The sequence below is a fragment of the Cynocephalus volans genome, chromosome X, assembly GCF_027409185.1.
Source record: "Cynocephalus volans isolate mCynVol1 chromosome X, mCynVol1.pri, whole genome shotgun sequence".
Classification (NCBI taxonomy): domain Eukaryota; kingdom Metazoa; phylum Chordata; class Mammalia; order Dermoptera; family Cynocephalidae; genus Cynocephalus; species Cynocephalus volans.
The window spans coordinates 150,242,201-150,258,247 of NC_084478.1; the positions used below are offsets into that span (position 1 = coordinate 150,242,201).

The 16,047-nt window shown below is 47.8% G+C and overlaps 1 protein-coding gene across 2 annotated transcripts; it reads left to right on the forward strand.

Annotated features, from left to right (window-relative positions):
• Window positions 1-5,969: 5,969 nt before the first annotated feature.
• Window positions 5,970-13,773, forward strand: LOC134367292 (emerin-like). Of its 2 annotated transcripts, XM_063084010.1 has the most exons (7): window positions 5,970-6,115; window positions 6,281-6,385; window positions 6,557-6,637; window positions 6,855-6,988; window positions 12,085-12,141; window positions 12,634-12,738; window positions 12,844-13,773. In XM_063084010.1, the coding sequence occupies exons 1-7, from the start codon at window positions 6,037-6,039 to the stop codon at window positions 12,904-12,906; spliced, it is 624 nt and encodes a 207-aa protein (XP_062940080.1). In that variant the 5' UTR covers window positions 5,970-6,036; the 3' UTR covers window positions 12,907-13,773. The 2 variants fall into 2 exon arrangements, with proteins under 2 accessions (XP_062940080.1, XP_062940081.1); XM_063084011.1 differs by lacking the exon at window positions 6,281-6,385.
• The last annotated feature ends 2,274 nt before the right edge of the window (window positions 13,774-16,047 follow it).

Consider the following 16,047-nt stretch of genomic DNA (forward strand, 5'->3'; position numbering starts at 1 on the left):
GAAATCCAAGTATGACATTGGAAAGGTGGGGCTTTTGAAAGGTGATAAGATTGTGAGGACTGTGCCCTGGTGAATGGAATAATCAATTCATGGAGTAATAGGGTTGGATCTTCTGCTGTTGCTGTTCAAACATAATTGATTCTACATTCTTGTGGGGTACAGAGTTCAATATCAATTTCTGTGTACAATATGTGATGGTCAATTCAGGATAATTAGTATTTTCATCATTATTAAATACTATCATTCTTTATGTCCACTAACCAATTTCTCCCTGTCCCTCCTCCACTTTTTGCACCTCTAGTAACCACAGTACTGTGCTCTCCTTTTGTAGTTCAATGTATTATTGTGATTTTCTTTTCTTTTTTATTTTCTTTTCTTACTTTCTTTGTTTCTCTCTCTCTCTCTCTCTCTCTCTCTCTCTCTCTCTCTCTCTCTCTCTCTCTCTCTCTCTTTCTTTTTTTTTCCTTTCTTTCATTTTTTACCTTCCACTTATAAGTGAGGACATGTGGTATTTGTGTTTTTGTGCCTGGCTTATTCCATTTAACATAATTTTCTGCAAGCTCATCAATGTTACTGGAAATGACAGATTTTTTTTTTTTTTTTTTTTAAGGCCGGGTAGAATTCCATTGTGTATATGTACCTCATTTTCTTTATCTGGTAGTCCGTTCATGGTACTGGTATAAAAATAGACATTCAGAGCAGTGCAATAGAATTGAGAACGCAAAACTCACCCCTCAGGCTTACAGCCACCCAATACTGGACAAAGGCAACAAAAATCTACATTAGGGAAAAGACTGCCTCTTCAGTAAGTGGCGCTGGGAAAATTGGATATCCATATGCAGAAGAATGAAACGAAACACGCACCTCTTACCATATACTAAAACCAATTCAACGTGGATTAAAAACTTAAGTAAAAGACCTGAAACTGTAAAATTACGAGGAAAAATATAGGTGTACCACTTCAGGAACTAGGTTTGGCAAAGACTTTATGAACAAGACCACATACAATTGCCACGTGCCATTAGGGATCCAACTTAAAGTAGTGTCATAGCGATCGGGAATTTAAAGGGAGACCAGTGGGCATGGTTGTGCCAGAGCAGCTGGAGGGTTGGATTTTCCAGGATCAAGACATTGGCAGAGGGAGAAGGTGTCAGGGTATATATGAGAATGGAATTTAAGCTGGGACTGAGGAAAGTGAGGCCATTGGTGTGGGGATATTGGACAGCGAAATGTGTTCCCATCAATGGTTGTTAAGTCCAGAAGACGGCTGAGCTGTCGTACTGAAGTGAGGTATGGGAGGTAGGGAGGTAGTGGCTGGATGATGGGGAAATTGGAGAAATTGTATAGCACACTGGTGAAGAGCCTGGGTTCTGGAGGCATACATATCCACATATACTACACACCAAAATACAAACGTACGCTTGCACGCTGACACACACATTCACGCACTCTAATGCATACTCATACTCACACTGAGAACACACATGTCCATTAACAGGATGCATCCACGTGCTATCTCACACACTCACTTATTTACACACTCATCGAAAAGTTCACTGACACATACTGACACACAAGCTCACATACACATAGTCATATTACTCTCACGTTCACACTCCCACACACAGTCACTGACACACATGATCACACATATTCACACATCATCTCATGCACATACATCAAGAGACAGAAAATAACACATGCTGGCAATCTCCTACATTGTTGGTGGGAATGTAAATTGGTACAGCCATTATGGAAAATGGTACAGAAGTTCCCCATAGAACTAAAAAGGGAATTACCTTATAATTCAGCATTCCCACTTCTGGGTATATATCCAAAGGGATTTATTTTTATCTGGCAGTTAATGATTCTGCATCTCTGATGATGTGCTGACTGTCCCTTGGACCCCTATCTTCACCTGAGGGTTCATGCTGGTAATGAATGAGTCTGGTGGGATTCCCCTCTACCATCAGCCAATGTGTGAGAGGTCGACTTAGGGGAATCCCCAACCTATGTGGGTCCGAGTGCTCCCGACTATAGGATTGCCAATCACACCTGCCAGACAGAACTCAAAGGAAAGACTTTTTTATTTTGGAAGATGTTGACTGGGAGACAGAGGGTGAAGTCCCAACAGCCTTCCCAGTCAACTGAGAACTGGGGTTTATATATGTCAATGTATCTGGGAGACAGGATGTAGAGTCTTCAGACATGATGGACAGGTGCTTCCTGACATTACCTTTGGTGCCGACGTCTCGAATGGTTTCCATTCTGTGACACTGTCTTTGAGAGATGTATCAGGCAGGACAGGGTGTAGGGTTTTCAAGGCTGATGGAGAGCTGCTTTCAATACAATCTCAGTTAATCATTAAGGACGAGTTAGTTTTAAAGGGAAAACAAAGTTAGTTCTATACTGTTTACATGAGTGTGAGGGGTTTTCTAGGTTTACAATGTCAGCTTCTCAATCCCTTTGTGTCCTTTCTTGCCTGGGAAAATCGGGATCCACGGTGGTGAGTCACATCACCTCATCTAATTCAGTGACCAGACTCTTGTCCCTTGTAACACAGTAGTAAGGAGTTTCATTCTTTCTAGCAAAGAAACTTTTTCTTGTGCTTTCCATGAAGCCTCTGCTGTTTTTCCTAGGTTCCCCTAACCTGGCCACTGCATGGTTATTCCATCGATACCTGGAAATTGTGCAAGGGAGTTACCTCAGCTCTTCAACCTAGGAGACTGAGGGGGTTCCCTTGGCTCTCTGAACACAGAGATTGGATGGGAAAGTTCCCTTGCCTCGGTAAACCTGGAGATTAAGAGGGGTGGTGTTTTTTCCACCTCTTGGAACCCAGAAACTGGGTGTGCGTTGCGGGGGGGTGTCAAGGTCCTTAGGCTCCTGATTGTGTAAAGTGTTTCCTTGGCTCTTAGACCCAGAGATTTTGGAGAATTAAACAAGGGGACTATTTTCTGGTCCTTTAAATATTTTTTTTCTCTGTTATTTAAGTATGTTAATTCCTTGCACAACTCTCATTCTGCCAGGTGCCTTTTTTCCTTTTTTACCCACTGTTTACGTGCTTAGAAATTAAAGCATTGACTCAGTTTAATATTTCCAAAAATGGCATCATTTCACAGAGGATCTTTTGGAACTTAATGGCCTCTTGAGGAAACTCGGAATCTTCCCAAACTGGCTCATCTAGGATTTCTCCCTCTCCATCACCTTCACCCACCCCTCTTTCCTCCTTTTCACCACCTTGGACCTCCCCTTCAGCTCCCTTGAATCCTTTCCCTGTCCCCCTTCAACACCTCTACCTCCTCCATCCCTTTATCCACCCCCAAGAGACCTTTCCCTTCTACTCCAGCCCCTCAACTGCCTATAGTCGTTGGAGCTTCAGGACTCCACCCCCACAGAGGGTTTTTAATGGAGGGCCTCGGGGAGCCCAAAAGAAGCCACCTGAGTTGGAAAAATCCCACTGGAACCACTTTGGATATTGTAACCACTCAGATGGCTTTGGAGATGCCCAGATGTCCACTTGATGTCTCTTTGGTCCCTCACCTGAAATTCAGCCCACAGTCTCCTTAACATTACACATCAGGGCAAAAGAAAAATCTGAAAAGTCTCCTCTACAAATATTAATGGAAAGCTTTAGCCATCTTATTGAGCAGGTAACCTTGACTTGTCCCATCTGCCAGAAACACAATTCTGATAAAAAGACAAAATGAGGTAACAATGAGAGCCAATGTTTTTATATAAAACAGTGAGGCTTGTTTTTCTGTGTTTATGCCTGACTCATGGCTGAAAATTTAGAATGAAAGCCATAAGATCACTGTCTGTGTCTGTTTGTCTGTGTATGTATATATGTACGTTATGTATGTGTAATATTTCCCTATCTCCAGAGGGTATTATGACATTAATTTACAAAGCCCTTATTCTCTATTCTAATTGACTTAGAGATAGACAGGCAGTTGTATTAATTAAATATTACTAAAAGTCCCAGAAATTTAAAAACTAAACCAAATGTTTTAAAAATTCAACTTCACGTACCTTAGGTAAATGTTTGGCAAGAAAAAAAAAGTTTAATATTGTTGGTTTAATGAAAGCAGTCATGTCTCTGAGTTATCATAATTAAGCATAATACAAGTATACATATTCATTTTACCTGGATATGTTCCTCCTAAACTTAGAATGGACTTACTAGTAAAATGAGCTAATGTTATACTTATTAAACATTTAAGATTACAAAAAATATAGAAATTTGAGTTTAATCGCATTGAGTCATTATTCTGACAACTTTTATTTCAAAAATACTTATATTTTTCAACCCACAAAGCAGGGAAGGAAAAATAATTTGTTTTATAAGATGTCTGGTTAAAACTAATTTCCTATTTTATGGGATTAACTTAAAACCTTAGACTATTCTAAATTAAGTAGGAGATATTCATTAAATAGCTAGATCATTTATAAGTATAACACTGAAACAATAAAGCATAAATGTAAGTTTATATAAATTTTCTCATTTTTTTAATATGGTACAGAAAAGCTAAAAATGTTAGGGTTCATTAATAAATATGATCTTTCTTTCTTTCTTTTTTTTTTTTTTTTTTTTTTTTTTTTTGTCATGTTTGTGACCGGTAAGGGGATTGCAAACCTTGGCTTGGTGTCGTCCGCACCACACTCAGCCAGTGAGTGCACTGGCCACCCCTATGTAGGATCCGAAACCGCGGCAGGAGCACCGCTGCGCTCCCAGCGCCACACTCTCCCGAGTGGGCCACGGGGTCAGCCCAATAAATACGATCTTTCTTGACACACTGAGAAATTTTATTGTAAGTAAGTATATACCTATAGACAATTGTGGGATATATATTCCCAGTCCTTGCCAGTCTGCCACAAAATGCTGGCTCATGACGGATGGTTTACAATGATCCATTTTCTTGTTTTCTGTAAAATAATAGTGACTGATATTTTCAAATTATAATCAGTACATTTAAGTGAAATAAATACAGGTAGAGTATCCTTTATCCGAAATACTTGGGAGCAAAAGTCTTGCAGAATTTGGATTTTTTCAGATTTTGGAATATTTGCAGAATACATACTGGTTGAGCATCCGTCATCTGGAAATCTGAAATCTGAATTGCTCCAATGAGTATTTCCTTTAAGCAGCAGGTTGGTGCTCAAAAAGTTTCATATTTTGGAGCATTTTGGATTTCGGATTTTAGAATTGGGTGATGCTTAATCTCTAGACGCAATAATGGCAAAGGGAAACAACTTTATATGCAATGTATGCAAAATATGATGTTGTTAAGAAAAAAGAAAGTAATTTTATCCTCAGGTAAAATGAGTGTTTGTTCAAATATGAGATGAATGGACACAGCAAGTTGCAAAAGGTTAATTAAAAAGGAATTTTATTAGTCATGGTCAAGGCTGGGTAAAATGTGATGGGTTTGTTTATAAGATTCGTTTTAAAAAACTGCTTGAGTATTAAAATTTGGTTTTCTCTTTGTTAAAAATGACAAAATTGTCATGGATTACTGGTCTGCTCTTAATAATAGGTGGTAAAAGATGTTCATTTACCTTCTGAGTAGCAAGGACAGGGCGTAGCCCAAGAGACTCAGGGACCCGAACTGCCTCAAGCGCGCCCATCCCGCCCACTCCTCTGTCTTGGCCAGTGTCTGCCGGTTTGACTCCATGAGGTCCCGTCCCTCTCTTCCGTCCAGTCTAAACGCCCCAGCATGTGACGTCGCCGCACGCCCGCCCCACTCTCATGGCCACAGCGTTCTGCGCTGCTTTGGCTCGTGCAGACCCCGCCCTTCACCGCCATTCAGCCTCTGCCGCCCTTGGCGACGTTGGGCTCTCTAGGCCCGCCCCCGGTCCCGCAGCAAGACCCGCCCACTGCCACGACTATGACGCACGCGTGACGCCAGCGCGGCTGCTCCCCAGGCGCTCGCGCTGCCCCCGCCCTGCTGCTATGCATCCGTTGCCAGGCTTGTGTTGACAGGCCGGGGCAGCCCGCAGGCCTTCGCCTCTCGCCTCCCGGTGCCGGCTGCGCCCGCCATGGACGACTGTGCGGTTGTGTCGGACCCCGAGCTGGCCGCCCTGCCGCGCCAGTTCATCCTGCACGGGAATGTCTTGGGTACGCGACAGGCGGCAGGCGGCGGCGGTCGGGTCCCCTCCCGGGACCTTCTCCCCGCGTTTCGTCCCGCTCCTTCCCCCGCACTCATTCCCCTTGTCCCCACTGCGCTCTCCCCCAGGTTTGCGGACCATACCCCTGACCGCCCTGCGCCCCGTGTCTGGCCAGGCTCCACTAACAATCTCTTGGAAGAGGAAATCTTCAAGTACATGACCCAGAGGCGGAGGAGGCTTTCGCCCTCTAACTCGTCTGCCTTCTCCTATGGGTTCTCCAGTGAGACCCAGCCCCAGAGGCCCGCCTGGCCGCCCATGGGATGGGAACGGGGCATGCGCGACGGGGCGGATGGGTCGGGAGTGTGTGGCAAGGGCGTTGGCCGATTGGGGCACTGGGGAGAAGGGAGGAAAGCCTGGGGGGTACATGGGCTGTTCCCCCTCCCCCATTCAGACTTGGGTTCAGCACTCGAGGGCTCTTCGGATATGTACAATCTGCCCAAGAAAGACGACACCTTACTTAACCAGAGCAAGGGTAAGGCAGGGATGGGGTGGGCACCCTGATACCTTCATCCCACTCCATTGGGGACCCCGGTCTCAGGGAGAACCTGAGGCCCCAACCCCCACCACATCTCAGGAGCCGTAGGAGGGAGAAACTTTGTCATAGGCCCGTAATGGGATTCAGATTAGGTCCATTGGGCCACGCAGGGGACACCGATGCTTACCCTCCTTACCATGCCCCCCTTCCTAAGGCTGTAATGACGAGTACTATGAGGAGAGTTACCTGACCGCCAGGACTTCTGGAGAGGCCGATTCTGTGGGTACGTCCAAGGGCTTCCACCAGCCGGTGACTTTGCTCTCAGTTGCTGACACCTTCTACCACCAGGTGAGCTGGGTGTCAGGCATCGTATACTTTGATCCAACCTGAGCGGACCGTAGCTTGGTTTGGGCAAATACAGTGGAGCAGCGGGGACACTGGGTGCACCCTTCATTCGCCAGGGAGAGTTAGGGTCTGCAGACACCTGTTTGGTCATGGCCCTACTTTAGGGAGCCATGAAAACTATTTGACTAGAGTGCATGGGACAGCATATGGCCTGGACCCTGGTCTGATATCTAGGCTCATGCTCTTTCTGAGAATCCTTATTGTAGAAAAGAGGGTGCTGGGGCACAGGCAGCCAGGACAGTCACTGAGCGAGTGGCAAGGCCCCATAGACAAAAGGCCGGCAATCCAGAAGGTTCTGGAAGGGGCAGGTCCCTGGCCTTTAAGCAATGGTCAGAGTGGGCTGGCCAGGGAAGTTTGGACTGCAGGATATGATAGGGCCATGGTGATCCCACCAACCAGTTCCCTCATCCTGATTTGCTTCTGCAGAATCGAGATGACAGTCTTTTTAGTGGAGAGGCCCAGGGATGGGGCTGGTTCTGGGCCCACACTCTCCTGGCCAAGTTGCTCCCCTCTTTTGCCTCAGGGAACACCCCATGTAAGGCTTGGACAGTTCCTACCAGAGCATCGCACACTACCGCCACATTTCCAGCATCTCCAAGAGCTCCCAGGACATGTCCTATTATCCTACATCCTCATTCTCCTTTTCTTTATCTTCATCTTCAAGTCCGTGCCCTTCATGTCTCACCCGATACACCATCCAGCCAGGAAAGCAGGCACTTAGGGTCCCATTCTGGGGCCAGTTGATGCTTTTCCTTCTGTTAGTCGCCTTGCTGCTCTTTGTTTACTACTACTGGGAGCATGGAGATGGCAACCCCTTCTGGATGGAGCCCTGAGGGTTATTGGCTTCAGAGCCAGCTCTTCTCAGTGGTCCTGGCTGACTTCTTCAGCAGTGTTTGATGGGGGTGGGGGTGGGGGTTTTCTTTGTGTTCTAGCTTCTGGAGGCTGGGCCTAGCCCGAGGCAGTGTTTGTTCTGCCTGCCTTGTCCTGCCAGGGAGGCAGCAGACTCAGGCCCTCCAGTGTATGGTGGTCCTGTGCTTGCGTTCCTCTGGAGCCTCCTGGCCCTGGTTGCCTGTGACGCTTAAGGCATGGTAGGGAAAGAACTCACTCCCGAGGACAATACGGTTGTTGTCATGCATGCCACTTGTTCATTGACACCTTCTTGGCCAAAGGCCACCCAGGCTTTGTTTTCATGGACACACAATAAAAAGACCATTTATTTGTAATATATTGGCTCTTTGTGCTGGGAGAGGTGTTGGGCTCCCATGACATGGGGCCTCTGCTCTTGGATCTCAAGGAACACTATCTGGCTTTGCATTTTTGTTTTGGTCTTGGGTAGGAGATCAAATGCTACACATAGATATGTTCTTGGTTTTTTGTGGGTTTTATTCCTTAACTCATTCCCCAAAGCATTTACACTGTGCATAGGTTACATGCAAATACTATGCCATTTATGTAAGGGACTAGAGCTTCAGTGGATTTTGTTATGGGGGTGGAGTGGGGTGGGGGTGCGAAGTGTCCTGGAACCAATCCACCAAGATCCTGAGGGATGCCTACTTATAAAAATACCTATAGTATACCAAAGTGTGTGGAGAGAACCCAGTTGGAAATGCAGCATAAATTTCTGTGGTGTTCCAACCTCAGCATCCAAGGGCACATAGCTGGTGGAGCATTCCTGAGCTCCTCGAATTGCTGCTTATTTAGTGACACAGGGGAAAAAGCTTCAAAGACTCTGAAGTTCCCCAAAGGGTCCGTGAATCCATTGACCATACACACACGCGTGCACCTGCTCCCCCATACACATGCCATGCCCTTCTTTCCTTGTTTATTCAGTTAGATGCACCATCCAGCCATGTATACACTCCCTTACCAACCCCTTTAGTTCCTTTGCCTCTCTCTCCTTCCAGAGCCCTTGTGTGTCTACAGCTCCATGCCTCTCTGAACCCCACAGGGCCAGCCTGCTTCCCAGCTGTGCTGGAAGAGCTGAATGTTGTTGGGGGCCGTCTCTCCCTAGCGCTGGCAGGGTGAAATTTGGTGGCCAATTCCCTGGTATTGTACTCCTCGTCCCTCTCTCCAAAAGTACTCTTTCACCCCTTCTTCTCTACTCAAACTGCCAACATTCCTGCTGATGACTTTGCCCCATAGTTCACTGAGAAAACAGGTGCAACTGGCTGAGAACCACGTCATCCTCCCACCATCAAACCTACTGCCTGTCTGTGTCTGTGTCCCTATTCTCTGCTCTGTCCTTGTGGCAAGGGATGAACTGCCTCTGCCCCTACAAGGCCAACTCATGTGCTTGTCCCATTTTCCATCCTTTATATCACCTGCTTAGTAGGCCCTTTTGTCCTCACATCCCCTTCTAGTGACAACCTTGGTGCTTGCGCCCATTTACTATGTGTATGTATATCAAAATTTCATGTTGGACACCTTCGCTTTATACAGTAAATCAATAAATAAAGTCCTAAACTCACTGCTAAAGTCATCTACACAGCCTTTCCCTGCTCTCCCTACTCCATCCGCTCCAGAGGGACCATTTGAACTACTGGGAGTGTGGATGAATTAGGGACAGAAAAGGCACATGGGACACTTGGGACACATGATGACATCATTAGGCTCACAGAGTCCTGGCCTTCAGAGTAGGAAGGAAGCAGAAATTTTTCTTCATTTTAAAGAAGGGGAAACTGACACCCGAAAAGGAAATGGACTTGCCCTACATCCCCCAGTGATGGGGCTGCATAGCCAGGACTGAAACACGTTCACTTCCCTATGTCTCAATGATGCCTTCAATTATCACAGTGATTTCTTTTGTGGTCTCTATGTTTTTGTCCCAAAAGTAATGACATGAATTCTTATATGCAAAAAGTTCAAGCTGTCGGGATTTATATGGAGTAAATTATAAAAGCGTGCCCTCTTGCAGGCCCATACAAGGCATTTCTCTGCCCAGTGCTACCCACTGTCAGTGATGACAGTGTCAAGTCACACTGCACCAAACCACCTCTCAAGACTTTGCTGCACTTTCAGAGACTCTCTTTTGTCCTGGGGGTGAAGTTGCCTTGGGCTAGTCAGCAGCAAACCTCAGGGAGCATAACATCCACTTGGGGAATGTACAAAAGACAACCAAATTGCATACTTTAAGAGACAGGGTTTTATGTCATGTGAGTTTTTTCTTGGACAAAGGTCACAACAGGCTTTGTGGGATGTCACCAAGGACCAAGCTATTGAATCAGAGTTGGCAGAGTCCACATTTTACAAACTATACAAATGATCCCTGAAACTATAGTCTTAGAGTCCACATTTTACTCCACACATATCTCGGCAGCTTGGCAAGCCATGTCCTCTCCCTTCCATTTGCAACGTGTCTCCTCTCCTGGCCCCACTGCTAGGAGAGGATGTGTGAGTCACCCAGCTCCTGGGTGCAGCACAGACAGAGGGTCTGGAGAGAAGGGGAGGACCTGGCTTCTTTGTGCAGAGCCAGGGAGTTGGAGGAAGCAGAGCCCCAAGGCACTGGTGAGGAAGGAGGCAAAGGAGGAGAAAGTGGGTCTGCCTGGGGTAGGAGGTGGGGGCACTGTTCCTGCAAGTTGCAGGGGCTTCCCCTGGACAGCGTCCAGTGCCCGAAGGTATCAGAACCCCTGGCCCCCCACCAAAGAAGGGAGCACTCGGGCCCTCTGTGGGGTGATGCGGCATGAAAGTGGGCTTCGGTACAGGTCAGGATGGGACTGAATGGGATCGGTGCAACGCTGCCGTCCCAGCCAGGGTGGTGTGAATTCCAGCTGTCCCGTCTTGTCAGCATAGAAATGGAAGACCCCCTTCTCCCCATGTGCAAGTCAGGGGATGGGTGTGCAACAAGATTGGACTTGGGACAGCCACTCAGACCCTAGGGTCTCAGGAAATCCAGGAGACACAAGGCACATGGCCTCAGGCTGCAGGAACCCAGCTGGGAAATGTGCAGCAGCGGCCTGGGTAGAAGTAGGAGCTGGCTCTGAGCGGCCATGCTTGTGGGAGTGGGGGTGTGGGAGGGCTGTCCCGGGGACTGTCCCCTGACAAGGTTGTGGGCCTCCAACAACAGGGGATGTGCTTGGCTCTGGGACAAGGAAGCATCTTCCTGGGAACACCGAGTGCAGCTCGGTGGTGGACAGGAGCTCCTTGTTTCAAACCATGTGGATGCTGCCGGCTGATGGTGGGGGGCAGGAGGCCCATGGTGTGTCCTACGGCCTGGCGAGGACCACCTGGGTATGCAGTGCTCCTGTGGGCAGTGGCCCTGCCACCTGCCTGGGGCCCTAACCAGGCCTCCACCATCAGGTTATTAGGGAGATGGTCAAAGGCATCCACCGAGCCAAGTGCAGATCCCCCTGGCCCTGTAGGAGGCCCCCTGCCTTCATGCACAAGCTCATCTTGTCCCCCTTCCCACATGCCCTGGGTCCTTCGCCACAACCACAAGATTGTGCCAGGCCCCCTTCAGACTCCTCCTTGGCCTCTGCTGGGAAGCTGGACTCCTGGGGCGGGGCTGGGGGTGGGGGCACAACTCCTTTCTGACACACACCCCCACTGGCCCTATCGGTCTAGACCCCTCTGTCCCCGTGTCTCTGCTGCTGGTCCCCACAGCGGGCTGGGACAGGCAGGGTGGGGATCAGAGCCTGCATCTCCAGCCCTCTGGTCTGGGGTGGCTTTCTGGAGCAGGGGCTGGGTCAGGTGAGTTGAACGGACCTGATCAAGTTCAGCCTTAGCCTCTGTCACTCTCTTCCTTTCCAGTTTTAGAAGAAACCCTCCCCAAGCCCGGCCTGGCACAGGGGTGGCCCCAGATACATGCATGGGGGCCGGCGGGGACTGAAGACCAGGCCCCCCAGGCTGGGCCACCCGCCGCAAGGAGCACAGGCTCCCGCAGATGCCTGGGAAACCACAGCCACTGAGAGATGGAAGTCGAGAGCTCACGCCACCTGAGTCACTATAAATCTCTATTTTCAGCTACGCAGCCCCAGGAAGTTACCCTCTCATAAATCTTACAAATTTTTTCTATTGCTACCTTTTATGTTTGCTCATTCCAGTTGGATGTGGAAGAGATCGCATATTTGGTTTTTAATTCCTCCACAGCACTTCACATGGTACGTTTTGTGTAGTACAAATGACATCATTATTTTTTGAGTGAATAGTGAACATTTAAAACAGAAGCTATGTTTTCCTTAACTTAAAGAGGTCCCATGACAGGCCATTTTATTCCTTCTTAGGAATCATGGTACCGGAACTGTGAGTGAAAATAAATGGGGCATTACCTCCTAAAAAGTGATGGTATTTTATGGTTTGGGACTGCCAGTCTTTTTCTGTCTTTGTTCCATCTTGACCAGAACTGTTCCTCAAACCATTTTTCAGAGTTAAGTATAAAACTATTGCACCTCCCATAATATTAGTCTTTCACTCAAATCTGACATTTAGAAATTTAAGTGGGTATTTTTATCTCCATGTATTTACTATAACATTTTAATTTGAAATAAATAACAAGCCTATGTATGAAAAGTTGTGCCTTTTGAAATGTAATTTTACCTGTTTAGAACGTGACATGAAAGCGGCTTATAACTGAAGTGGACTTTTTGTTTTAGGCTCTCAAGGACTTGGATGGGAATGATGAAAGTCTCCTTATTGACGAACAAAGTGAACTTAACAAAGACATGGCCGTGTTGCAGCAAAACTTTATGATGGGAACTGTAAGTAGTGACTCTTTAATATTAGAGACTAAGGGTGGGTGTGGGCACTGGAACACTTTGTGGAGTTGCGTATGAGAATTATGTACATTTCATTTTCTGAAACAGCATCAGCAAGAAATGGCAATTATTGAAATATCTCTTCAATCTCTGTTATTTGGAAGACTCTGAAGAAGGAACTTCAACGTCAGTTATATGACACAAGTATAACATTAGCTACCCTAAACTCCATTACAGTGGCTTAGAAATTCTAGTATAATTCAGTATATCTTGCTTATCATTAGTTTCTTTGTTCAATGCAAGACCACATTGCTGTTAACCAGCGAGTGTACCCTCAAAAGTTACGTGAATACCAAAGTTGCATATATCAGGCTTCCAGCCCTTCGATAGTAATGGTGACTTTTTCTCCCTAAACCTGTCAGTTAACTTTTAGCAAGAATGATGGGCCGACCCTGTGGTTCACTCGGGAGAGTGCGGCGCTGGGAGTGCAGTGGCGTTCCCGCCACGGGTTCGGATTCTATATAGGGATGGCCAGTGCGTTCAAGGGCTGAGCGCGGTGTGGGTGACGGCAAGCCAAGGGTTGCGATCCCCTTACCGGTCACAAAAAAAAAAAAAAAAAAAAAAGATAGATGACTTAATTTTAGGTTTGGCCTCAGTGGATCGCTATCAGTTCCAAGAGGTAGAAAGCACAAGCATGGAAGGTTAAATTGTTCTTTCTTAAGAAAAATATAAGAGAAGACAAAATGAATTTTATCTGCTCACACTTGTTTATTACGAAGCCGGTTACAGAGCCAATTTCAATGAAAATTTGATTTCAAAAGAAAACCTATTCTATGGCCGTCAAAATGATTAAAAGAAACTTCTGTTTGTACTTTTGAAGCAAATTAAAGTGCTAAATATTATCGAGACAACTGAACGAGATAAATAAATACCAGTGCTGAGCCATGGGTTTGTGAATATGTCATTTTCACAGAGACACCAAAATGTCATTTAATTGGTTTTGGTCCACTATATGTGACACCTGCTCTTAGCATTGATTTAGGAATTTTACAAATGTATATGTATAATGAATTATTTGTGCTTTATGTATTTTACATCTATTTTTAAAGGTAAATTGTCGAGAGTGCTTTGCTTTCTACGTATAATATTCAGTAGTATGTGGAAGTGTCAATGCACATGCATCTAAAACCTTGAATCAATAATTCTCATACATTTCCTTTTGTAGTGTGCACTTTATACATTTAACAATACGCACAGTCTTCATTTTATTTAATAACTATGAAATTGTTTGAGAATATATTTCGAACAACTTAGTAAAATGTTTTCTTTTATTGAGTTACTGAAGTTGCTTTCACGAACCATTCAAAATAAAACAGTCCCACTTGGAGAAGAGCCGGGTCCTGGGGCCTGGGGTCTGCCTGCTGTTTCTCGCCCTCCCTTCAACTTCTGCCCACTTATTCCTGGGGCTGCCCGAGTGCCCCGGTGACCCAACCAGGCACTGCCCCATGTCATGTCACCGGGCTCTGTGCATCCCAGGGGCTCCCATAGACCATCACGGCCCCTGCCCCTCACTTCCCAAAATGTTAACCTGGCCCCTGTGTCCCCTCATCCCCACCTCCATCCCAGCCCAGGCTGGCCCAGACGTCAATTGCCCACAGTAGAAGCAAGACTCAGCTGCAACATCCAGAGAACTTTACTGACAAGAAAAATCTGCTGAACCACTGAGGAGAAGGGGACGACATCACAGAGAGGACATCCCAACAGCCACGAGAGGTCATGGGACCCGGGGACCCCTCCTCCTGGGGTTCCTGACCAGGTGCCACATCTGCCGCCCACACTGTGGCCCTAACACCTTCTCCCTTCCTTAGGGCTCCCCGATCTGCCTCTGGCCAGGACGGTGGACTCTGGCAATGTCCACTCACTTGAGGGAACCTGCTCCTGGTTTGACCCTCTGGGCCAGGGTCCTGCCTTATGGCCTGCACAGGACAGTCAGAGGACACTGGAGAAGATGGCAGGCAACACGCCAAGGAGCCGAGGAAACTGAGGCATGAGTAAGAACAGGGTGGACATCAGAGCTCGGAGACTCCGGGAGGAAATGCTAAGTTAAGGTCACACACATCCCCACAAGAACAAGCAGCCATTGGCCTAAATCTTCACTGAGAAAGCGGAGGTGGAGCTGGCGACACTGGACAAGAGCGAGCAGAGCCTTGGCTCCTGGCCTGGAAGCTCACAGCACGTGCCCAGGCCCAGAGGTGGCTGACCCGGTAGGCCAGGTCACGCCCCGGGGTAGACACGAGCCTCACGGGTTTGCACAGACACGATGGCGGTGGGGGGTGTGGAATGGGAGCGCTTGCTTGACACGGGAGTCACCTCGGGGCCAACACAGATAAGGGTGGGCTTCACAGAACAGGGGACAGCCTGACCCAGGACTGGGAATGGGGGACCCCACTTGGAAGACCCCGGCAGCTCCACCATTGAAATGGCCTCTTTCCCCCTAATGTTTCCCAGTCCAGTGCAGGTGGCAGCCATCTTCAGTCCCTCATCCAGGCCTGGGACACACACTCAGGGCTGCCTCCAGGCCAGCTGCCCAAGGTGGCAGGGTGTGGGGCAGGGCTCGGCATCGGCGGGTGCTCAGCTGTGGTCCACCATGCCAGTCCCAGGTTCTCCTTGCCTTCTCTCTCCTGTGGCTCTGCACAAACACAACAAAACGAGACAACACCCCCACTCCTCCCTCCTCCTCTTCCTCCTCCTCCTGCTCCCCCTCCTCCTCCTGCTCCTCCTGCTTTGGAACAAAATCTTTCCTGCACACCCACTCTGGCCTAAGCCAGCTGTAGGGACACTGCCCCACTGGATACCCAGCACCCCTGCCTGGGGGTCTTCTCCCAGTCTTTGGTCTTTTTGCCCACTGAGCCCTGTCAGGCCACAGGGGGAGAAAACTGCCTCTCAGCTCGTATGGGGCTCCCAGGTCCTTTTTGTCCCCTGCCCTCAGCTCAATGGTGCTTTGTTCCTGGAGCTCCCCTAGAGCAGTGCAGTTGATCCTGAAGACAGGCTGGATCCTGCGGCCTCCCCTCTGAGATGTTACTTCTCTGCTTTGCAGCTCTTCCTCATCACCACTGATTCCTTCTGGCTGGGGCAGACCCTGGGCAGTCTCTTCCAGGCCCCACACGGCCTGGGGGCTTGTGAGCTTCTTTAGCTCAGAGCACACAGGGTGGGCGTTAGGGGTTGGACAGATGACTGGGCTTGTGCCTGGGCCAGAGCCCTCAGCTGTACATTCTTGAGCCTGTACTTTCCTGGTGTCCCCACCTGAGGCTC

Excerpts from the sequence above, each read along its gene's own strand:
- LOC134367292 (XM_063084010.1), top strand. The coding sequence starts at position 6,037 with ATGGACGACTGTGCGGTTGTGTCGGACCCCGAGCTGGCCGCCCTGCCG. Across the intron at positions 6,116-6,280 it reads CCTGCACGGGAATGTCTTGG|GCTCCACTAACAATCTCTTG; the intron begins GTACGCGACAGG and ends GTGTCTGGCCAG. Across the intron at positions 6,386-6,556 it reads CTTCTCCTATGGGTTCTCCA|ACTTGGGTTCAGCACTCGAG; the intron begins GTGAGACCCAGC and ends TCCCCCATTCAG.